At 31.9% G+C, this 26,125-nt stretch overlaps 1 protein-coding gene across 1 annotated transcript in view; it reads right to left on the bottom strand.

Moving 5' to 3' along the window:
• Positions 1–3,795: 3,795 nt before the first annotated feature.
• LOC115888189 (leucine-rich PPR motif-containing protein, mitochondrial) overlaps positions 3,796–26,125 on the bottom strand; it is a 29,781-nt gene continuing 7,451 nt past the window's right edge. The window contains exons 4-10 of the mRNA XM_030907816.1: positions 17,213–17,472; positions 15,339–15,567; positions 15,032–15,277; positions 13,415–13,638; positions 13,047–13,353; positions 8,582–8,853; positions 3,796–4,314 (exon numbers count right to left, since the gene is read on the bottom strand). Of these exons, the coding sequence (XP_030763676.1) occupies positions 3,854–4,314; positions 8,582–8,853; positions 13,047–13,353; positions 13,415–13,638; positions 15,032–15,277; positions 15,339–15,567; positions 17,213–17,472 (1,999 nt within the window). The 3' untranslated portion in view covers positions 3,796–3,853. The remainder of the gene's footprint in view (positions 4,315–8,581; positions 8,854–13,046; positions 13,354–13,414; positions 13,639–15,031; positions 15,278–15,338; positions 15,568–17,212; positions 17,473–26,125) is intronic.

The following is a 26,125-nucleotide window of genomic DNA, read 5'->3' as shown; positions in this document are numbered from 1 at the left end:
ACCGCATCAAAATATCTGATTTGGAGACAGGCTTTTAAAGCCTGTCTCCTTTTGATACCTACAATTTTATACATGTAACGAGGCTTCTGTTGCGTAGCTAGATATTCTGTGCTTATAGCCTCTAAAATTTTACACAGCGCCTGACCGGCCCAGTTATTAAGCTGTTTAAACGGGAGTTTATTTTTACGCACAGGAAATTTTACTCGTTTGCTCATCGTCATAAAAAACAATTTTCGTACCACGAATTAGGGACAAGATTTTTATCTGTATACTTATAGCACAGAATATCTAGCGATAGAAAACGGCGTCAGGTTGACTTGAAAATGACGATTGATGATATTCCCCCTTATTCCCCATATAGTTTTATGTACATATAAAATGACAGCTATTTTCATTTCCAAACCAACTATGACGCCTGTTTTATTTATGGTATTCTTACTGTATTATTTTACCATTTCTAGTTTTATCCAGTTTATACAGGGTCCGGCAATAGTGCGTCATCTGTTGCAGCTCCTAGAATAAAAAACATGGGAATTTTGTTTAAGTGCAAACCTAAATTATGTTCCAGATAGGATGTATTTCAGGAAAATAATTTAAGTTTAACTTCTATAGGGTGGCTCAAAAAAATGTGAGTGGATCGGGATGTTTTTTTTAAATGGAACACCCTGTATATTATTGCATTTTTGGCTTCCTGTACATAATCCTAAGATATGAGCAAATATATTTTGATAATTTCAGAGATATTAATAAATAAATATAAAAAAAATATTTTTCAACCTTCCTTAAAAAAACTATTATAAATACAAGAACTCTCCTGAAATCAAAACTATATTATGTATTTACTTTAGATGGTTTATACAGTAAAACCCCGGTTATCCGAGGTAACGTGGGGGACATCCTCCTCGGATAACTGAAAACTCGGATAATCCGGATTTATTAAAAAATAAGCACCAATACATACTTTAAACGGTTTATTAACATTTTTAACATGTAAATACATAAGTACCTACATATGTAGATACTGTCTACATTATAAAACAGTGAAATAACGCGAACTAACGAAATAACTTCTTTTTCTCGCTGCCATGCTTCTCCATCTGTTAAGAAGAAGCAAATCTGTTGGGGTTGCCTCTGATTGTTGTTCGATATACCTCAGAGCTGTTTCCAGAGAAGCAAAACCTTCTTGATGGGTAATCTTAGTGGAAGGCTGTTCATCCACCTCTTCGTCATAGTTATCGTCATCTGATTTTTAGGTTTCGCGAAAGGCGTTCGCTATTTCTTCAATATTAATTTCTTCTTCTAAATCATCTGCTGTAACCCATTCATCAACGTCTTGTCTTGTCACATTTTCGCAACCTTTCAAGTTTTGCATTAATTCTAATAAACTTTCTTCTTCTCCTGTCTCGTTTAAATTTATACAGGACATTTCTCCACGGCTTTTCCATTTCAAAGCCAATTCATTTAATGGAATATCATCTTCACTGTCATTATAGTCCTCAAGATCAATAACTTTCGACCAAGATTTTTGAATAGTGGAACCGCGTACGAATCCTAAGCTTGGCTTACCCAGTAAATAACATTTTTTAGTGTAATCTTTCTTATCCCAGTGATAATATCCCTCTTTTTTTTCGGTGCATTCTAGTAGATGTTCAAGATATAAACGCCTATATTTTTTTTTTATGTTTTCGAGGACGCCCTGGTCCATTGGTTGCATTATACTGGTTACATTTGGAGGAAAAAATTTTACAATTTCGCCCACGTGGAGTCCTTCTCCAGGGTGAGAGGGAGCATTGTCCGTTAACAAAATTGCTTTAATAGGGAGGCTGGTTATCTTCAAAAATTTAGTCACAGATGGCACGAACTCTTCTTTAAACCAGTTAGTAAATAACGTCGCATCCATCGATGCACTCTTCTGACTTTTGTAATAAACTGGTAGGGCTTTGGGTGAGATGTCTTTTTAACGCTCCTGGATGTGCAGACTTGCCAATCACCATAAGTGGAATTTTGTGATTACCAGATGCATTGGAACATGTCATTATGGTTAATCTTTCCTTACTTCTTTTGTGCCCAGGAGCTGATTTTTCCTGTCAAGATGCCAATGTTTTTGATGGAAGCATTTTATAATTCAAACCACTTTCGTCACAGTTATAAATTTGATCACATGTATACCCACAATGTTTGATTAGCTTTTTAAAGCCCTGTTTAAATTTTTCAATTGATCACACATCAGCAGAAAGTTTTTCTCCACATATAGTCAGTTGTCGTACACCGTACCGTTTTTTCCAGCGGTCAAGCCATCCAGAACTGCCGGTAAACCTATCTGTCTCTGGAAATTGTTTACTAATCATTATTGCTTTCTGCTGCAAAATGGGACCTGACAGAGGCACACCTTTTGATCTTTGCTGAGTAAACCACGTAAATAAAGCTTCGTTAACTTTTTCATAGTCGCCTTTTTTCATAGATTTTCTTCTTGAAGACGAAGAGACTTGTTTTATACACCATTCTTCTATTTTAGTGCTGTTTCTGTTCCAATCTCCAACTGTTACCTCACCTACTCCATAATCTCGTGCAACAATTTTAATTCTCTCCTGCTTGAATTCTCCTAATGGCTTTTAATTTTTCTTCAATAGGAACGACAATTCTTTTACGTTTGTTTCGTTCCATTATAATACGGCAAACGAAAATTTAAACAAAGCAGTTGGTATACACTTAACTAGAACTCCACCCAGATAAATCATGCGAGTACATACGTACATCTACTTCTCCCTAGTGAACGTAATAACGAACTGTATTCACTCAAATTTACATGCTAAAAGAGTCCAAAAATATAAATAAGGGGAACCACTTACACGGGCCAAGGGGATCCCCCGTAAATATACATATAGCATATTTTAGAAGCTCAGTTAATACAGAGCATAGACGCGCGACCTCGGATAATCAAGGTCTTTAGATTGGATCGGTTAATCCGGAGCTCGGATAATCGGGGTTCTACTGTACTTACTTTGCTGTAACTATTATAATCTTAAATCATACAGGATGTTAAAAATACTAAGCCAAACTTTCTAAAATATAAAATCATTTTTCTATGTTTCTTTTTTTAAATGGACACCCATTCTTAAAAAGATAAAAATTTACTGTGGAAAATGCACTATGAAAATGACATATAAAACCGCGAAAATCTGGGAATCTATATACTCTAAATACAAAAAATGCTCATTTTTAATTCACCATCTAATAAAAATAAAGAATATACAGGGTGTTCCATGTAAAAAAAACGGAAGAAAAATTATTTTATATTTTAGAAAGTTTGGCGTAGAATTTTGAACATACGGTATGATTTAGGATTACGAAATATTAAGGACTTACCATCTAAAGTAAATACCTAATATAGTTTTGATTTCAGAACATGCTCTTGTATTTTTAATATGTTTTTTTAAAAATGGCTGAAAATATATATATATTTTATTTATTTATTAATATCTATGAAACTATCGAAATATATTTACTCATATCTTAGGATTATGTAAAACGATCTGAAAGGACGCCAAAAATGCAATAATATACAGGGTGTTCCATTTAAAAATTATAATAATATAATGTTCCATTTAAAAATTATTAGAAGTTAAAATATTTTCCTAAAATCAAGTATCATCCATCAACATCCAAGTATATACTTCAGGTTTACACTTAAACGAAATTTCCTAGTTTTTTATTCTAGGAGCTACAGATGTCCGACGCACTATTGCCGGGCCCTGTATAGAAGTATAAAACACCAAGGCCAAACAAAGTCAAAACTTTTATAAAACAAAATTTAATAAACTTAAACACTAAAATACATTTCCACAATCAATCGTTATTCCTCCTCCCCATTGCTAAATTTGTTTTTTGTTGGGATGGGATGACTGAATTCTTTACCCAACTTTTCATAAACTTCTTTGACTCTCAAAACGGCCGTCCTATTGATATTGTTGATGTCGATTTCGGTTAAAGCTTTTTCAAACACATTCACAACTTCTTCCGATTTGTTTTTGGCAATAAGTACGTCCAAATAGCAACTGTAAGCATTGCCGGTAGCGCCCTCTGTAACGTTACTGATTTTTAAGTGGTTTATTAGTTTCTGTATGAGGTGCTCGTCTTGAGTTTCTCTGGCAGTTTGAACTATTTTCTGGAACATTATTCTAGGGGAATCTTTCAGGTATTCGTTCCAGATTTGTGTCGCCTTTTCATCTTTATTGCTTATAAAGTATTTAGTCCATAAAACATTTAGTGGACCTACGATTCCCTTGCTAGCGTATTTAATAGCTATTTGTTCATCTAAAAGAAAAGTAAATTTGAAATAATGTAGACTTAAAAAGGGACACAAACAATAAGAACAGAAAATACTATAGTGGCCAGGGTTGGCATGATTTAAATCAAATGATTTTTTAATTTTAATCATATGATTTAAATCAAAAGAAAACATTTTACTGAAACTTTATAATAAATCAAAAAATAACTGTAAAAGTTATAAAACTGTGCCCTAGAAAACTAGAAAAAATATTTCTATAACAGATAGTAAATCGGAAAATAATGGTAAATCTTACAAAACTATATAAAAATATCTATTCGTCAATTTAAATGGTGGACCGATTTTTCAAGTAATTTCGAGTCTGCTAAACGCAGGGATTTATTTTAAAATTTATGTATAAGTAACAAAAACTCTCTATTCGAATACATATCATTCGCAAAGTCTAGTGCAGAACTAGGTTCTTCTGATAGAGACTATACCTTCATTCCCAAGAATCTATAATCGTCAGAAAACGAAATGTTTTATTTTTTTTTTGAAACAGTATGTTTTCAAATTCCTACCGACATTTTGATCTGCATTAAGTACTTTACACTTTGACTTTAGATAATACATACTAATTTTATTCTCGACTTAAGACTATTTCCTAACAATAGTGTATTGTTTTATTAGGTATTATTAGTATTAGTGTATTTTATTATTGTATTATTTATTAATCAATTTCAAACATTGCAAATCATATATGATTGAAGAGTAATCGAGCAACAATTTGTACACTCGTTGAATTTGACACTTATATCAGTTTAATAATATATTTTGGTGCTTTTGTGTTTAAGCATAACAGTGCTTTACTTTTATGCCTAGGTGTTAAAATAACAAAAAGTTAATATTTTTGAGAAGTTTGAAAAAATCCTTTTGATCTGAAACGAGCGACCCTTTTTGCGGAATATATTGGTGACCGATGTGGAAAAATGACACGCGCCGTAGAATTGTTAATGTTATCGGTATCAAACTGCGATTTGCGGGGATTCACTTTCGGGTGGGCATGCTCCTCATAGACTGTGTATCTCTAGAATCGGCGGATTGGTTGATGGAAACGGCACCTAAACTTAAGAATTGGCAGGGGCCGGGACTGGTTGCTCTGAAGGGAGAAAACATCCCTAAGGAGGCGACCATCACGGTCTTTTTGCCGAGGAGCAAAGGGAAATACACCACCTACCTGCTGAGCCTTATCCAGGGTCAGAACTCCGATGCAAGGACGTCGTGTTGGCGAATCATCAACTCCAGGGAAGAGGGCCGCGGCCAAGTCCTCACAATAGGAATTGATCTCAAATCCAAGGAGGCAATAGAAAAAGAGGGATACATTCTTTATTATAGATTCGGGACAACATCAGGTCTAAGAAGAGACCAAGCTAAACAGGTAGATAAAATGGAGAGATCCTCCAGCCTCTACCTCACAGGTACCTCAGCAGGAGACAAGCTCCTCGACTGTAAAGGGCACGGAGGGCCAAACCCCAACCGTGGAAGGGTGTATATCCTCGGAGAAGATTGATGGCCACTTCTCGGAGGAGGAACTTCCGTTGTCAGAGGAGGATGAGGAATACCCTATCCCCTCTACAACGGGAGAATCCTCACACACCCCAGTAACCTAAACCAGGTCCAAAGTCCTACTCCAGCCCCTCTTCCCACCCCGAACTTATCCTTTCTTCCTTCCCCCCCTCCCTCCATGCATGGGATATCCCAAATAATGCATCATGCAAAAGGGTCTTCCTCTACAATAGCAAGACTCTTTGAGAAAAATCATTATGCAATGGTACTAGCCCAGGAACCCTGGGTGTATCAGGGACAAATTAGAGGTTTGTCTGGAAAATTCAAAGGTAATATGGGTGTCTCAGGGACAAATTAGAGGTTTGTCTGGAAAATTCAAAGGTAATATATGATAACAGGCAGGAATTTCCCCGAGCCTGTATTCTTATAAGAAAAGACATCAACTACACATGTTTCAGAATTTACAACCCGAGATTTTGTTCCTATCATGGTTCAGCTTAATATAGAGGTTTGCAGTAAAAACATCGTGATTGCCTCTGCTTACTTTCCGGGTGACGGGGAGACACCGTCTCCGGAGGTACGGGAGCTCGTGCCGAGACGACAACCATTCGTGCCATGAATTTTGGTACGACTGATATTGGAGATGGAGAACTACCCTCTATAAAACCGTCCCAGATACTGGCTTTTGTCAAAGCCCTGGGACTGTATGATGAGTTATAACTCAAGAAAGGGGGACACAATAGATCTGTAAGGTCGCAGTGATTAACCCCCCTCCCACTAATTCTAAATTCTAAATTCTAATCGGTATCAAGGAGAGTTATAAAGATTTAGCCATTTAGGATAGGAATTTAATTGGAAATAAGTCCTAGTCATTTGGAAATCTGATTATGAATTAAAATCAAAAAATCTGATTTAAATCAAAAAAATCCGATTTAAATCAAATAAATCTGATTTTTTTAAAAAAATCATGATTTTTTCCAACCCTGATAGTGGCGCACCTCATTTGCCTCGGTTGATTATACGAAAACGGAAAGATGTAGAAACAAACTTTTTTATGGGTATATGTAGAGAGGCAATGTGCATAATTTAAAATTATTTTCAAATGTACAGGGTGTGTCAGAACTAAGATCCACACCAAAGTTATATTTTTTCTTATGGAACACCCGGTATTTTATTTCATTTTTGGATTTTTGGGCCTAAAATAAGGTATTTATTATAAGGGTTTAATATGTTTTTAAATTTTGGTTTTTGAGATGTTTAAAGATATTTAAATATGCATCCTATGTATATTTAAAAAGTAGTAAAAAGTTTGTCATCACCCTATACATTACTTTTCAAAATTAATTCTTGTGCTGACTTTCAAGCCACAGAAATAAACTTAACTAAAAAAATTATTGCTTCCTTAAATGTATACAGCGGTATCAAAAATTGCTGGTCTATTTAAATATCTATTTTACATAAAAACTTCGTTATTTCAAATACAGCACTATGTATTTTTAAAATAAGTCAAAGCAGATTTAAATGCTCTTTCAAACTATATAAGAGTTACTAAACGTTCTCTAACCCAGTGTGAGTACATATTATCAAAGCAAAACCTTTGAATGCGGGTAAAAGGACAAATAACTCACAATCTAAGTTGTTTAATTTAAATTTTAATGCTTAAAAAAGCAATTAAAAAAAAAACATTTTTGTACTATGGCAAAAAAAACCTTTGTTGCCCCCCTTGCTTTTTTAAGCATTAAAATTTAAATTAAACAACTTAAAGATTGTAAGTTGTTTGTCCTTTTACCCGCCTTCAAAGGTTTTGCTTTGATATATTAAAGTTTCCTATACCTATCTGGCTCAGATTTTGAATAAAAAGCGATTTTTCAATAAAACGGCAATCAAGATGGCTGGGATCGCCATGTCAATTTGCTAGTGACAGTTAGTAGCTATTTTCAAAATCGACATTAGTTTTTGCACTTTATTTAAATTTATGTTAGTTTACTTTTATTTAATTTACCTATAATAGTTGAATAAGTATTTATTATTTTATCAAGAAAAATAAAGAAGTAGTTCTTTAATTTATATTATGATGACTTGTAGATATATTGGATTTTCTATAAAAGAACCAATTAAGGCAAATAAAATCTGCCTAACAGATTTTTCACATACCACACTATCAGCTCTGTGAAACAGGAAAAGCAGTTTTTCAAAGGAACGCTTGTCAAGAAAGTTCCTATTTGGATATATTTGAGCATAAACCCTTCAGGCCAACAAGTAATTGTCCTCACAAAATAAAATCACTCACAGTAAAGTCATAGTAACATATCCATTCCTTCCTCCAGCAGATACTGCTTCGTTTTTCTTGATAAAATAATAAAAACTTACTTATTAAATTTATTATATGTAAATTAAATAAAAATAACCTGTTATAAATTTAAATAAAGTCCATAAACTAATGTCGATTTTCAAAATAGCTACCAAGTGTCACTAGAAAATTGCTCTCATCAAATTCATTCAAATCGGAAAAACGGTTCTTAAAATATCTGAAAAAATGTGTTAATTTTTTTAAAGTTTGATGCTCTCTAGCGGACAAACGAAGCACTTTTGTATAGAGGTAAATTGTGTCCAATAGACTTATTTTCTCTCCAAAAATATATAGTAGTCCTGTGTCCACGGAATATTGGGACACCCTGTATAAAATAGTACTCGATTTCTTTAGTCTCTCTTCTTTTCTTTATTTTATATTGATATAAATTGACTTACATTTATCTGTCAGGTTCGGATGGTGTTCAAGTATGCCATACGCTCCACCTCTAGGAAACTGGCCACTAATAATACTTAGGTTCTCAGAATTGGTTGAATCAATGTCTTTTTCCAATTTATTCAGGTAATCTTCGCCTTTACCGGCAACTATATTAGCATGGCACAGTCTGTTATCAAATGAAACTAGTTTCTTTACACTGGCATTTAACTTATTACCAATTTGCTCTAAAGAGTGAATATCACCAGCAGAAGCTAAACGGTTCAACAAGAATCTGAAAAAAAACATCATGATGTCATGTTTTGCATGCCATCAATGCTCGTTGGTTGTTGAGCAATTGATGTTGGGTCGTCAAGTCGACCCAACAGAAGTTGCTATGCTCTCCTGACTGCGGTTCACTACTGCGCATCACATCTGTAGAGGGTATCCCATTTTCGTGTGTTTTATGGGATTTCTCGTTTACGAGTAGAGATACAATGATGCGATTTTCACATTACTTTGCTACATTTTTATGAAACTATAGTCTGTCCAACGAGAAGATCCTTGACAGTGATAGATGTGTCTGTCATTTTAATTTCAAAGTAGTTTATTTTATTTTACAAAGAAATAAGTTGGTACAACTGGAACGCATAGCAGGAAATATTTAAAATTTGATTGACAAGATGACAAGTGATTACTTCAAAATATTGTGAAAAAACTGTATAAAACTGAAAAATGTAATCGAGTTATTTTATTTAATAAAACGGTATGTGTTAATACAAAACAAACAAGAACAAGACACTACATACCAAAAAAATATAAAAAGAACTATTATTTACTTTCAAGCTTTATGAAACTACCCCGCATTTATGATTATATTTATCAATATAACTTATGTACAAATACAAATTTGTAATATTCCACAGGAATAAATAAAACAACATAGGTAAATAAAACAAACTATTTTATTAATAATAACTCCTACCAAATTTTATACCTTAAAGGTTGATTAATTAACTTTAATCTTAATTTTTTTAAACCAGTACCTTTTGACATTATTTTTCTGCAGTACTAAAATCCATTATTTGCCTATCGTGTGATGTCGATATTTTACAGCTACTCCAGTTTTTACTATGTGTTTAGTTTGATCCTTCTACCTTATACGAGATGCACTTATCTACGACGAAATGGTATACAAACTTTATCGATGGCAACTTCATTGGTGTATAAGACTTTCTGCCTGGGCAGCGAGTATTAACCATAAACTGTGCTCTGGGTCTACAGTTAATTTTCACTCGATTTTTCCTCCACTTGACTTGACACAAAACACACGTAATATACGAATCAAAATGCATCATCTTCCAAAACGCAGGGTATTTAACAAAAGTTGACACAAAATTATAACCTATAATTTGGCAAGACTTTGACAAGCGCCAAAAATGACAAAAATCTAAAGGCAAGTTCATACGCATCGGCGTCCGTTTGTCGTTCATCGTTCCGTCAAACCAATAAAATTGAAATACGATCTGTCATTTTTTAAATAAACCAATAAAACTGGTTAAAAACAACAAGACACGACGTATGACGGATTTATATTTAAACCCATCCATAGATAACTTAAAAATAATTAGAGACTTTTTTTAGTAAAATAAATAGATTGGTATGGGACGTCATCTGCTTTTCTTCTGTCATCGTCTGTCGAAATCTTACCTGAGAAAAAAAACAGAGTATAAATATGCTACACATATGTTTGTCTTAGCCTCCTCAGTTCCTGAAATACAGGGCGAATTTGTGATGCGCAGTAGTGAACAGATTTTGAATACAGATATGATGCGCAGTAGTGAACGCAATGTCTACCTACAGCCAGACGGTCCGCACTCTGTTCAGGAGAGCATAACAGAAGATATATTAAAGAACCAGCTTTCTTAAAATTCTCTCTCGAAAACGTTGCTAGCTCTTAGACTATAAGTAAAACAGCGAAATCGTTATGGAAATGAAAATATAAAATGATACCAATCACAAGCAAATCGTACATCCGATGAACGGAGGCATGAAAATCCAATAAATTTAAAAACTGTGTAATTTTCTAACCAAAGTTTTTAAATTCAACCAATAAAATTAATATCGTATCGTCACGGCAGGCCGAATCGCTTTGGCGGGAATACCCTTGCGCACGCCGCCATTATGGGTGCCAGCAACAGAAATTAACCAGTCTCGTAATCAGGCGTAGTCTTTGTCATCGACAACATACAGTTACGGCAGCTTCGAGTCAGTAGCGGGCGGCTTAATTTATTTCATTCTTTTCTTGAGTGATATATTTTGTTTTTTTATTTTTGTTTATTGTGTGATATATTTGGTTTTTGTAGTTTAGTAGTACAATGGAAGTCCGAAATTCTTTTAGTTTTAATACTCAATCATTGTCTACGGCATTCAAAGTAATTTTTATTATTAGGTATCCTGCAGATTCATTTCTAAATTACTGTTTTTCTGATTATCCGTATCTATTTTTAATTTTTATGGATAGCTTATGACAATTCAGAGAGAAAAGAACAGAGGTCTCGTTGGTTTTTATAATAAGATCTGCCGTTTTTAATAAGATGTTTGCCAGATCATTTTGGCAATTTTCAGAACCCGTGTGTAATATTCGGACACAAAGTTTTTTAAATGTTCTTCTAAACTGGATGAATTTATCCTGGATGGGAATAATGATAGGTTTACAAGATATTGGAATTACAAAATAAAGTTGTCGTACCAGATTTTCATAAGTGCAACTGTACACTCAAATCTCGCGACAAGCTTTTATATAATATAAAATTGTGTAATGACGTTATAAGTTCATAATAAAAGTTTCAAAGAAAAAGTTTACTTTTTTCTTCTTAATGTATTTAAATAAAAGCTTGTTTTTAAAAAGTTTTTTTTCTTAAATTTATTTTTTACTTTTTAGTTATGCCATTTAGTCAGTGCCACACACTTAAACTCAATTCTTTTTCTTAAATAACTTCCTATGGGCATCCTAATAATATGTATATCGATTTTCATTAAAAAAGCAGAACTTAAAAAAACGACAGCTGTCAAATTTGACAGTTCAAATGTGAGACAAATAAAATGAAAACCGACTATGGGGTAGGGAGCATCCAATATATCGATTTTTATCAAAAACCAGACAACTTTGAGATTTTTTGACAGCTGTCAAATTTGACAGCTCAATTTTTTTTTCTTTCATTTTAACTCATGACCATCTTATATATAGATTTTTATCAAAATCGGACAACTTTGAAATTTTTTTGACAGCTGTCAAATTTGACAGCTCAATTTTTTTTCTTTCATTTTAGCCTATGGCCATCCTATAGCGATTTTTATCAAAATCGGACATCGAAATTTTTTTGACAGCTGTCAAAAATTCGGGTCATGCCTTGCAAAAAATGTATTGTCATCGGGACTGAACCTATATGCCAAATTTCAATTTCCTACAATGAAAGGAAGTGCTTCTAATTTAGCTTACAAGATTTGCCCCGAACAAACATACATACAAAGCAAGTTAAATAAAAGCTTGTAAAATAAGCTAGGGACTGCCTCCCATTGGTAAAGATACCTCTTACCATAACAACATTAGACACCCGAGCTGGTTTAAACTCTCTGTTCCCCTTCTGGTCCTCAAAACCTACAATATTATCACGACCACTATTATAAAATAAATTGCACTTGATATTCATATTATCAATACATAGAACAAAATATCGATTAAGTTCATCTGCTTCATCGAAACTTTCAACTTTTCTTTTTCACAGTCTCAAATACACTAAGATTTTCTAAGCCAGGTTTGATATCTATGTCATATATTCAATATCTTAGTGTCTCTGGGTCTTTGGACGTGGAAGGCAAAATAGATTTGTCAAGAGCGTCTTGTATATTTTTGGCCCGGAAAAGTACATAGCCAAACATTTATATTTAAATTCATCAGTTACTTTTCTTTCTTTAGCTGATTTGTTAATTTGTGCGATTTGAATATTAACAAAATTTGCTATGTCCATTGATGGACGTAATTTGCACGTAGCCTCTTTAGATTGTTCAATAGATATTTTATTGGGTATTTCTTTAATTCTTGTTTGTAACTCCTGGCATGTTTTTTAATTTTAATTGTCTATTCTCTACAGTTAAATGTTTAATTGATTTTTTCATTTTTACTTTTCGAGGAGTATGCGCGGTTAACGATCCATTTGTTTAGATAAAAGTATTGTGTAAATAAAATTCAGTTTCAGTCAATTACAGTATTTTTTTAATACGACCCTGTCTATCAATAGTTTATTTTCTGGAAAATTTTTTGATACGTTTTAATCCGGCCCTGACTCGGCACCTATAATGGTGTTTTCAAGGTCAAATTTTATAGAAATTTTAAACAATGGAATCTGGACAGAGTGCCTGCCGTGTGATTTATATGCCGTGGTATCGTCGGATAACGGATGCATGAAAATCAAGCTTAATACATACCTAAAAATTTTCTGAACTGGATATTTGTCCTTGTCCAATAATTTGAGAGTAATGCTTGTAGCGTCATTTAATCTATCGTTATGAATAAGTTTCTCAATTAAACGTGATATATCGTTAATCGATAAATTATCATGATAAACTGCCGCAATCTGGAGACTTCCATCGATATCACCTTTTTGGAGTTTTTGCTTGAAAATATTTTGGTTAGTACGTGCAGAATTTTCAACTGGTCTCACAGTAAAATGTGTAGTCTCTTGAGGTCTTGCTTGAATCTGGGGTTGGGGCACAACAAATGGCACTTCAATACCTAAAAATAATAAATATAAACATTGTATGCGAATAAACCAGTGTCGTTAATTCTTTATTACCTTTTTCTTGTAAGAAACTTCCAAGGGTTAATAAAAATTGATTGGTGGGTGCGAGATCTTCTTCCTGCATTTGGGTCCAAAGATTTAAACACTTTTCTGGCTCTCCTTGTTTAATGTAGCTGAGTAAAAGTTGATAATAAATGTCAGTACGGTCAATGTAGTTCAAGTCCCTGGTGGCATCCTTAAGTCCTTCCAAAGGAGTAATTAAACCTTCTTGTTGAAATCTGTAACAGAGGAAATATGTTGCTTTGAATGTGGTTGACTATGATTCAGTATTGAAACTGAAAGAATTTCGGACTTCCATTGTCTATTTATTTTGATTAACAATGAATGTAAACAATATAATAATCAAATGTAAACTAACCTAATTCCTAAAACTACATAGCTTTTATATTACACCCCATGGGTTATGTTAGATTAGTTACGCAGTCGTCAAACCTAAAATCTAGCTTCGATATGTTGACAATATTTTCCTAATCTGGAATGGATATTAGACAGTTGGATTCCACCAAACCAAACCAAACTTCCTCAATCACGAACTCAATCATCTTAATTCACAAAATAATTCAATCAAAGGGTATACCCAGATTAATATGGCAAATTTGCCCCCCCCCCGGCTTTTTTGAATCGCACTCAAGGGATTGATTTTGTGTCGAATCAAAATAATTCACCCAAATTTTTAGCTCTTTAACTCAAACGATTTTCGAGATTTTCAAAAACCTGTTTTTTCAATTTAATTTTTATTTTTATGGTAAAATTCGAAATTCATTAATGATGATTTTTTTCTAATTCTTAGAAGTCTGAGACATGAAAAAATTATATGATCATGATTCTTAAAGGAAAAACGGATTTTTAGCGGAGGAAAGAAAATTAAAATCTTCATTTTTTTAACCTTTGTGAAATATGTCACTCACTAAAAATCGTCAGAAAATGTCTTTTGTACTCCTTTACACTCAGGAATTTTTTAGAATTTTTGAAGTGGTGGAACAATATGAAAAAAAAAATAAAAACTCATTTTTTTCTAAAATCTTCTAGGACTCATTTTTTTATAATAATTTTTATGTTTATTTCTGGCAAGGATGTATTTTTAACGAAAAAATATTTTCTAACGCGCTTTTTTAAACTAAACAAAAATATGAGTTAGTTAAAACCGAAGATTTTAGAAAAAAAAACGAGTTTAATTTTTTTCATATTGTTCCAACAGTGTACAGGAGTATAAAATACATTTTCTGACGATTTTTAGTGAGTGACATATTATAATATGTTTAACCTAACCAAAACTATTGAATATATAACCCGTATAGATGACACTGGTTGAAATAAATAAAATTCTTTGTACACCAAAAAAGGTATTTTGACACATAGAAGACGTGTATCAAGTTTCATAAATAAATCTATAATACATTCAGAGCTATTATGAAAAAACGTTTCTTTTTGAAAAATTTTATCACCCTGTATCTCAGAAATTAAGATGTTTAGGACATACATTCTATTCATATGAAGTTTTTCTCTTAGAACAGGTCTAAGAATTACCCCCTTAAATATTAGCATGTCATTGAGGAACACCCTGTATAACTTGTACCTCCGCCTCCGTTATAAAACAATATTTAAACAAACCTTTCACATGCAAAATTAATTTTTTTCGGTCTGCTTTGTAGTCCAGGAGTTTCCAGTATTTTCCTTGCTTGTCTAACTCTTCCACATTCCACAAAGGCAAACACTAAATCGTACAAACTATTTATTTCTCCATGAACCACAGTACTCAAGTCTGTTAACTTTTGCAATTTTTCGGCATCCTCTAACTGGATCAGTCTGCAAGTCAGTTCGTTCTTCCAAGGTGTAGCTTTAAACTGATTTACACACCTTCAGATATACAAAGAAATGACTTAAAAATATTATTACATTATTTGTACTTCGTACTTACCATTCTAATTTCTCAATAGCAGTGTCAAGTTCATTATTAACAATGTGAACTCTTATCAATGGTCCAAGTAAAATATTGTTAACATCAATGTAATCATTCTTAACTAAGGTATCAAATAGTTGATATAACTCAGTTGTACGCCCCTTTTCGGCTAAGGAATTTAAAAATCGCCATACTTGTGAATTGTACGCATATCCACGGTTTGTATTATTTCTATCTTTAGGTGTGTCTACAAGAAATTACAAAAATATAATAATGAACTAATCTACTATAATAAGTATATTTAATACCAATTAAACTTTTAGTTACGTAATCGAGGGCGCGATTTTTAAATTCATTGTTGCCAACCATGGCAACATATTTGTCGCCGAGCTGACTAACTGGAATTTAAATTTCCCGCTGGGGATTCAGGTGGTAGCTCTGCTGTAAAAAATGTCAAGTTGCTACATTTATTTACTTATTTCCTGACAATGTCATTCGTTTTGACAGTTTAGTTTTGTATTAAATCACGAGTTTTTGGATTAAATCACGGGGGTGTCACTTGTATGGGAAAACAGGTAACCGTCAAATTTAAACGTGCCAGGATAAACGACAAAGAAAGCAACATCTGCCAGGCATTGGCTTTCTTTGTCACTCACATTGCTTAAATCGTGATACCGCGGCCATTTTGCCAACAAAGAAGCTGGCCGGCTGCCCTGGCAATTGATTTAAAACAATTTTGCTTTTTTACAATATTAAATTACCATTTGGATGTAATTAATGCGATTATTCAGTTAACTGGTAAGTTTGAAATTTTTAAGCAGAAGGCTACTAGGCAAGCTTTTGGACTTATTACACCAGTTCGCCTAATAAATCGCTGTAACTCTGTGCGCAAAAGATGTTTATTGTGTCTTTAACAAGGATGTGTTGTTTGAACATATTTGATGTTTTTGTTTTAGAAAACTATATTCGTCACTCAAAAAATACGTTTTTTTAGTTTTGTTCATTGTTTATTGTATCGATTTCAATTGTAATTACTAATGCTAATATAGAATGTTAATTTACCTTTTGAAAAATCTTTAATTATGCAGATAAATAATAATATAGAATATAAATTGTGATAAAAATAACTAGGCAAATAGGCCAACACAAAATCAAGGCCCGCGCTTCGATATAAAGATAAAAAACTTAATATTTCTCTCATTCTTAGAAATAGATACTCATAACTTTATATCGTTGGAAAGGGTTAAACGCCACTATTTTTTTTAGTTCATAGCCAACTATGATTTGCATTTAAAAATTTATATTTATTATTATTTCTGATAAAAAGAGCTAACATAGAAAAAAACTAACTACGCCACTGGATTGTGATTAAAAAAGTGCCGTAAGAACGTTTTTACGGAATATGATTATTCCGCGAAATAAAAAAGTTATAGACAATTTTCAAAATGGTAAAAAAATCAAAAAGGCCTTGTATCTCAGTTGGCAGTGAAAATATCAACAGACGGTTTACGTCATTAAACGTGTCTCAGAAATCGAGCCCATGACATCTGTCGGTTTTGCTCCATCTAGTCAGGAAATAGGGTTTCTCTGTTAAAACAAACCAATTTCGACCACCCTGTACAAGGTAGATTAATAGCCGTAAAAAAACTCATCGCAACTTTATTATATTAAAATATTTTAAACGGGAAAGCAGTAGTAATAGCCCTATATGCCCCTTAAGTGCTATTAAGAAGTTAAGTTTTGTTGATGTAAATAATAATTGTTTATATATTATTTAATTTTTTTTTCCCTAAAATATTTTGATTAAAGGAAAATATGTTAAAGTGGGCAACGCTGTGCCGGTCAAGCTTAATCACGTGACTAAAAGTTTATTTGATATGAACTTATATCACCTTCCAAAAGTCTGATGGCATTTTCAAATTGGCCATTATCAACTAAAACAGCAGCTAATCTTACGATCTTAGATTCGTCTAATTGAAAATTTTCTCCTTCTATTTTTTTAATGAGATCCAGTTGTTCTAAAGCCTTGTCAAGTTTATTATTACTTGCGTACGCATCTAATAACTGAGCATAGATGCCAGCTGTGCCTTCGAATTTAGGATCCTTTTTAAGGTCTTCGAATAGTTTCTCTATTCCTTCAAGATTTTTATCCCTAATAAGTTTAAAAATAATATTATATTGTATGATAAAAAATGTCTTTTTTACGTCTAGAAATTTTGTTATACCGGGTGCGTCTCAAAAGTGGCTCACCCCTATAACTTTTGTATTTTTCAGATAAAAAAACGAGATTTCGTATGTTAGTATATGACATAAAATAGGATTGATTGGATTCAATTGTTTTTAGTCACTTTCTGTTTCACCGGAAATGACTACAACTTTTGATTTTTAAATGACACTATCGGTATATTTATACTTTTTTATTTATTTTTTATACTTTTGATAGAAAATGACAGTCTGTATAGAATGCCATATCATATGTCAACTTTTGACATTTTCGTATATGATTTATTTGAAATTGTAACATACGCTTCATAACGACAACTGGACTCGAAATACCAAGTGTGTGGCACCAAAATATTTGTAAAAAATTGCTTTTTACAAATATGCTAATGAGCCACCCTCGTTCCATTTGAAAAAATTGAGATATGATTAAAAATACGATTTGAGCATCTTTTAACCGGCCAGGACAAGACACGAACAACATTAGACGATGAAAACTATTTTTCAAGTCTCTTTGATTAAAAAATAGTGTTTTAGCACAGCCATGGCACTCTAGATTGAAATTTAAAATACGATTTTTTTTAAAAGTGAAAATATCAAAAGTTGACATATAAATAAATAAATAAATAGATCTTTATTCATCCTTGGAATTATATAAACAGGTATTACGATATTATTTCAATCAAATGTAATATTCACAAAAATACAATATACAATAATGATATACAGTAATGGTAATATACATAAGTATCTGACAGCATAGTTTAGTATAATAAGCACCAAAAATTGTATTGTTTCTCTATAAAATAAAGATACCATCCACACATCACCTAATTTTTTTTTGTCAGAGAATGAGATTTTTGAAGTATTGTAGATTTCCATACAATTGAAAATTTTTTTTTAGTACAATATTATACTTCAGATATTTTTACATAACTTCATGTTAATTATTTGTATGTGCATTTTGACCAGAATACAATTTTTAGTAACCCATTTGTTAGATCTCATGTTTAACAAAGAATTCTGTAAACATTTCACTCACCTCCGTTTTAAAACAGTCAGTTGAAAGGAAATATATAAATTTCAGCTTTATATTAATACAGTCACCTATAAATAAGTTCAACAACTTAAGGAATGTAGAGGATTTTGCTTTGTAAATATTTTGATATTTAACACAATGTTAAGAATGCGAATCTATACTCTGTTTTTTTTTCTCAGGTAAGATTTCGACAGACGATGACAGAAGAAAAGCAGATGACGTCCCATACCAATCTATTTATTTTACTAAAAGAAGTTTCTAATAATTTTTAAGTTATCTATGGATGGGTTTAAATATAAATCCGTCATACGTCGTGTCTTGTTGTTTTTAACCAGTTTTATTGGTTTATTTAAAAAATGACAGATCGTATTTCAATTTTATTGGTTTGACGTATGGAGTGTAGAGGTAAGGAGAAATAACTCTTATGGGACTTTTATTGAAAAAGTGGTCACAAAATGGGAAGAATAAGGGTTCGCCAAATGACCACAGTGGCGCTAAAAACGCATAAATCTAAAAAATGAAAAGTAACCATAGATAAGAGAATAAAAATAAATATAACCAAACATTACCCATTTTTGATTCGTATTATTACGTGTGTTTTGTGTTTTTGAAGTCAAATGGAGGAAAAATCGAGTGAAAAAAACTGTAGACCCAGAGCACAGTTTATGGTTACATACTCGCTGCCCAGGCAGAAAGTCTATACAAAATGAAGTTGCCATCGATAAAGTTTGTATAACCATCTCGTCGTAGATAAGTGCATCTCGTATATGGTAGAAGGATCAAACTTGTTTATCATACTTTGTGCTGGAGTTATTATTTAACATATGACATAACACGATAGGGTAAATAGTGGATTTTAATACTGCAGAAAAATAATGAACAAAAAAGCCTGTAAAATGGTTTAGTTATAATTAAGATTAAAGTTAATTAATCAACCTTTAAGGTATAAAATTTGAGTCAATGTTATTGTAATAAACATTTGTCGTAAGATACCGTTTGTTTACATTTACTTATGTTGTTTTAATTTATTCCTGTGGTTATAACCTGAATAAAATTTATTTGTAATAAGTTATAAAGATAAATATAACGCATAAATTGTTGGTAGTTTTTAAACAAATGAAAGTAAAAAAATAGTTGTTTTTACTTTTTGGTGTATAGTTAACTGTTCTTGCTTGTTTTGTATTAACACATCTTTTATTAAAATCAAAATAACTCAGAATACATTTTAGTGTTTTAGGTACAGTTTTTCAAACATTTTGAATTAATCTTAGATAAATCAAAAGCAAGTTTAGATTGGAAATCTACCCATAAGGTATGGCAATTTCGTTTTAAATTACAAGCTGTTCTTGTTTACGCGCAACGGTCGCGACCCAAACTTTCCAAATTTCGTAGCGGTTCGGCTTTTTCCGAGGATTATGTCGTCAACTGCCTTGGTTTATTCAAATTTGAGTTGCAATTTTCGATTAATTTTATAAATAAAATACAGTGAATTGCACACAAGAAACTTTATTTTATATAAGGACGTAATGTTATACACATAAATATGAACATTTTGTAACCGACAACATGCCAAAAATCCAATATGGTTTTTGCAGTGCACAGTTCACAGCACAGCTTTTTAAGTTTTTAATGCCACTTTTTCGCAATTATCACCGATTGGAGTAAATAAAACTTGAATTATTATGATTTTTGAAGATTCTGACTTTGACAAGAGAAAATTATTTCTGTTTTTGTTTGCCGTTGTTCTTAGCGACCGCCACGGGGGTGTCACCTGGGTGTCACTTGTATGGGAAAACAGGCAACAGTCAAATTTAAACGTGCCAGGACCAACGACAAAGAAAGCAACATCTGCCAGGCATTATTTACTTTGTACACTCACATTGAATAAAATCATGATACCGCGGCCATTTTGCCAACAAAGAAGCTGGCTGGGCTGTCCCATGCCAATTGATTTAAAACAATTTTGATGTTTTTTCCAAGCCAACTGCATTAAATTACCATTTGGATGTATTTAATGCGATTATTCAGTTCACATGGTAAGTCAGTAAATTACACACATAATACATCCCTTCGTAAATACAACTAAGATGTAAACGTATTTTTGTAATAATTTAGATTTGGACCTTTTGCAAAACCCGCCGATAGAACTTTCAGCAGCGTACTACTTTATTAACTAAACGTATTATTGAGTTTGATAATAATATCCTAAACAAGCAGATCTATCACATAATTTAAATGAAGATTTATCTATTTATAGTATGTGTATAAACACTTTGCATCTTTTATTCAATGTTGTAATGAATTAACAAATTCCAGGTAATTTATTCTAAAGCCCGTTCAAAACTGTATTGTCTTCAAAAAATGTTTACAAAACAAACAATTATTACAAAAACTATGTCCTTTTAATCTGATTTATACCTCAGAAGGATGCCAGTAAAATTTTATTAAATCAACATTATATTATTTGGCCATTAATATGCAAAAAGGAGCATATTGCCTTAACTTAAATTTTCTTTACTTCTCCTGACAATGTTCTCTATATTCTCTATTTTGAGTTAGTAAACTTTTCTTCTGGGATGTGTTTATGATATTAAAATGTTGAATATATCCAAGGGTATGATCTGATAAAATTTATTTTTTGATGCATTTTTGGTTGTTAAACCGTCCGAGCTTGGTTTATGTTTAAAATCCACTTATATTTAATTGGTATGGAAACTACCAACTTGCCTTTGGAAAGGCAAGAGATTGACGCTAGATAGTGTTTCATTAGATCATTAAAGGAATTTAAATTAGCATATATTTTTTGTGATATTAGTGTGTTATCGTGATACAGGTAGTTGTATCAATAGGAAACTTATGCATGTTAAATATTACAATACGTGGGATGCAAATTATAGTATTATCAGAATAGAGAAAAAGAATTATTAAAAGTAGTTATTGTTACGATAGTTAAACCATCCGACTTCACAAATATATTTAAAATCCACTATTCTGAATGAATAGCAACTACCAACTTGGGAGGAAGCTGCGAGAACGATTCTATTGGGTGAACTACAAGAAAATGTATTTTGAACTAATTTAAGTCATTAATTGATCATCTTTCTTTTTCAGGTTCCGTGATATTCTTTTTTCATTGTTAAAAAAAGATATATATTTCAATATTATTGTAATATAAATCGTTGCTCTTAACAAATAAATGATATTGTTTAGTATAATAATGTGTAATTTATTTACTATGAATTTTCTCTGAAAATAATACGTAAACTTTAATACTTGTCAGTATGATTTGCTGTATAAAGTTAATTTTTATACTACATAAAATTGTTTAATTATTTTAATTTATATAAAAGTAATAAAAAAATATGTTTAATTAACTTAAATAAAGTTTTCCTAATCAGTAATACTTATAAATTTTAAACTAAAGCTTCCCTCTTTTAATCTTGAATGAGATTTACCCTCAATTTAACTAGTAAAAATAAAAAAAGAGGCGACACAGATGGCGTCTGTTTCCATTAATAAAACCATGAAGTTGATTTCTTTAATGTACCTATTCTCTGGCGACCGCTATAGCAGCGCCAGATCGCGTATAACGGTCGCGCCCAAAATAATTTCGCGACCTAAAATTTTTATGGGCTTTCCAATCTAAACTTGTTGCATTTATCTATGGAAGTAATCACTTGTCATCTTGTCAATCAAATTTTAAATATTTCCTATGCGTTCCAGTTGTACCAACTTATTTCTTTGTAAAATAAAACAAACTACCGTAAAATGGGGTGAATAGAAACAGTTTCGTAGGCTATTAGCACAGAATATCTAGCTACGCAACAGAAAAATACTCGAAATGAAAGATCTAAAATTGCACAAATAAAATACTAGATGGCGCGACAATATCATAATCAGAATATAACTGGAAATGTTCAACTTTCGGTTTTGTCGATGTAGATCGACGGCACGTCGACGGCCTTGAAGCTCGGCAAAATAGCCTAGTTGCTATTGATTCATAACAGACTGTAATTGGCATCCCATTCTTTTCTGGTGTATAATAATTTTGTATTTTCTTCGTTTCTTGTCAGATAAGATTCATAGTAGTTATTCGTTTCTTTTGAAATTAGAATGTTCTATTAATAAAATAAAAAATAAATTAGAAAACATATGCTCTCAAAATACATTTTAATATACACTACTTTATTATGTTAACTAAGAAAATAACTTTCCTTACCTTTAAAATTAATAATATGACGGAACGATTGATAGTGATATTTATTAACGCCGTTGCGTAATGAACTCGCCGTTTAGATAATAATGAAATAATTTATTAAAATGAGTACAAAAATGTTAATTGACTAAAAAATACTATAATAACAAATTTTTCTGTTTGCCATGTTATTTATATAGCCCTAGGTAGATTTTAAAAAGTGACACAGGTACAATCAACTAATAATATATTAGTTCGGCATAAAAGTTGCTGTCACGACATCGTATTAATTAATTAAAATTCGTAAAATAAATTAAAATTATTAATTAAACAAATCTTTATAAAGAAACACAAGTATATCAAATTTGAGCCCAATCGAACGCCAGGAAATGGTATCACCAATGAAGTTACATTATGGATACCCCTTGTATGCTTCTCGGTACCATAATATTGCAATGTCATCGAAAATATGCAAGTATAATCAAATATGAGCACAATCTAAAAACAGGAAATGGTATCGTAATATCGACATCACACATTATGGTACCCCTGGATATTAGTACTTCATGGTACCATAATATTGTAATGTTATCAAAAATACGCAAGTATAGTCAAATATCAGCCTTTAAGGTATAACGTCAGGTAGGTGGTATCGTAATATGGTAGTTTGTTAAGGTACCACCGTTTGTTTTATTGCTTCATGGTACCATAATATTACAATGTCACTGAAGATACGTAACATAAATATACCAAGTTTAAGCCCAATCGAACGCCATGTATCGTAATATGGTACTATATTACGGTATCACTTGATATGCTTCATGGTACCATAATATTGCAATGTCATGAAAAATACGCAAGTATATATCAAATACCGTACGATACCGAAAAAACGGCGTCCAGTTGGCTGGGAAAAGACGATCGATGACATTTTCCATATAAATTTACACAGTAAAAAAATACGTTCTTTTTATTTTTTTAGCCATCGCTAACGCTTGTTTTTTTGTATTATCGTACCGGTATGAACAATAACTCGAACGTCAGGAAGTGGTGTCAGTTTAGTAGAACAATTTTTATTATATTGTCGCCGAATTACAATCAAAATTTAGATTCAGTTAGAATCAAACGTCAGGAAGTGATTTTAATTCAGCTCGTAAGATTTAACTCCAACTAACATGGCAAGTTAAATACTTTTGAACGTTTGAAAAAAGAGCTCTAATCTATTTTTATATGTTTAAATATTGATGTAGCAAAATTGAACGTAGGTTTCGTCAGGAAGTTTATAAATAAATTACAGTGTGTTGCAACACAAGAAACTTTATTTTATATAAGGACGCATAGTAGTGAAACTACCGCATCAAAATATCTGATTTGGAGACAGGCTTTAAAAGCCTGTCTCCTTTTGAGACCTACGATTTTTTACATGTAACGAGGCTTCTGTTGCGTAGCTAGATATTCTGTGCTATTAGTGATATACCGGTTGATAAAAATGTGGTATTATGTTCCCGAATATTTTAAAACATAGGTCTTTGTTTGTTCTTTGCGTATACATATAATTTGATTTTTGAAAAATATGCATATAAATATTAAATAATGCTATTCGGGAGAATAGAAACACACATTGACGTTAAGGTTTTTATCTATTCTATTTCCAACAATTATGATTATTGGAGTAACAGATAATTAATTACATATTTAAGTAGGTTTAGCAATAATTAACAAAATGGATATAATAAACACTTTACGAATTTCTTTAATGAGGTTAAGTATTACTTTTGAAAATAAATATTTTATTTATAAAGTTTTCAAGCCATACAAAATGTTTTTGTGATAAATAGATCTCACATTTATTGATCAGCTGATTGACAGAAACAGTGCTGCCATAGATAAAAATATAGTTTTACATTTTATTGTGTATTACCAATGATAGAAAAATTAGATATGCATTCTTCTTTACTTTGAATATTTTTAATCGTGATTTGATTTTTTTCAGAAATTTTGTTTCTATTCACCCCTATGTTTCTATTCACCCCATTTTACGGTACTTTGAAATTAAAATGACAGACACATCTATCACTGTCAAGGATCTTCTCGTTGGACAGACTATAGTCTCTTTGTTTGAAAATACTTTTTTACAATAATTTATAACACTACTAGCTGAAGTAGCACCAAGCTAACTAAATAGCTGTATGTGCAAAATGTAATAATTATAACAGTATTACTTATATTTTAAAATATTCAGGCAATATAAAACAGTTTAAGCAATCAAACACAAAGAACCCAACAATTACCGAAAAAAAAAACAATCATTCAAGATATGTAATTCTATTCAGACTGTTATTTTCTACCGAATAAAATAAAAAAAATACCGAGGGTGCCATTTACAAATCAAAAGTTGTAATCATTTCCGGTGAAACAGGAAGTGACCAAAAACAATTGAATTCATCAGTCAATCCTAATTTATGGCATATACTAACATACCAAATCTCGTTTTTTTTTATCTGAAAAAATAAAAAAGTTATAGGGGGTGAGCCACTTTCGAGAAGCACCCGGTATAATATAAACATTTCGTATAGTTCGGATTTTTCTTATTACCGATTTCTAACCGACTTTAAAAATACGCGTGCACAGAAGGAATATGAAAAATTTTATTATCTGCGCATGCGATTTAGAGTTCTCAGAAATTTCCTTATAAAAAAAACTAGCGTTTTAATCATATTAAAACACCATTACTTTTTTTTAATTTTGTTTAAAACATGTTAAAAATCTTTCAACTATGTAAAAAAAACACAATTTTTATTTTTGATATAATCATAAAGGGTATTAGGCCAGTCATCTAAGATATTTAAAATGGCAAACATTGCAAACGGGACTGTATCTACCATTTTTTAATATATTGTTAGGACCCATGAGACTAAGTTATGCCCAATTTTGCAACCCTCAAAACCCTGTGCTACTCCCGTGATACTCAAAAAACCTCAAAATTTTGGTACTTATTTCAGTTTTTTTTGAAAAAACTATATTAAGAAAGCATTTCAAATTTAATTGTTCTATACTTTTATAAAGTCAACTAAATTTCCTACAATTTAAGCCCAACCCGAATCCTCTAGGCTAATTCGTTGTCGAAATACAGCCAATCAAATATCGGCTATTTTTTTGAAAAACTAAAAATGTATGAGTACGGTCACATCCCAAAGCACGTATCGCCTAAACTAATGGCTCTAGAGAAAAGTCATGAGGAATAAAGTTGTAGAGAATCTATCCAGGTTTAATTTGATGTAAGAATAGGGTCGATAGGTGTCGAATTTTCCTCAAAAACGAAAAGCGAAGACCTTGGCATCAGTCACCACC

The sequence above is a fragment of the Sitophilus oryzae genome, unplaced genomic scaffold (assembly GCF_002938485.1).
Source record: "Sitophilus oryzae breed Bouriz unplaced genomic scaffold, Soryzae_2.0 scaffold_690_pilon_pilon, whole genome shotgun sequence".
NCBI lineage: Eukaryota > Metazoa > Arthropoda > Insecta > Coleoptera > Curculionidae > Sitophilus > Sitophilus oryzae.
The sequence above is the reverse complement of the archived record's forward strand: the minus strand, read 5'-3'. Positions and strand labels throughout refer to the sequence as shown.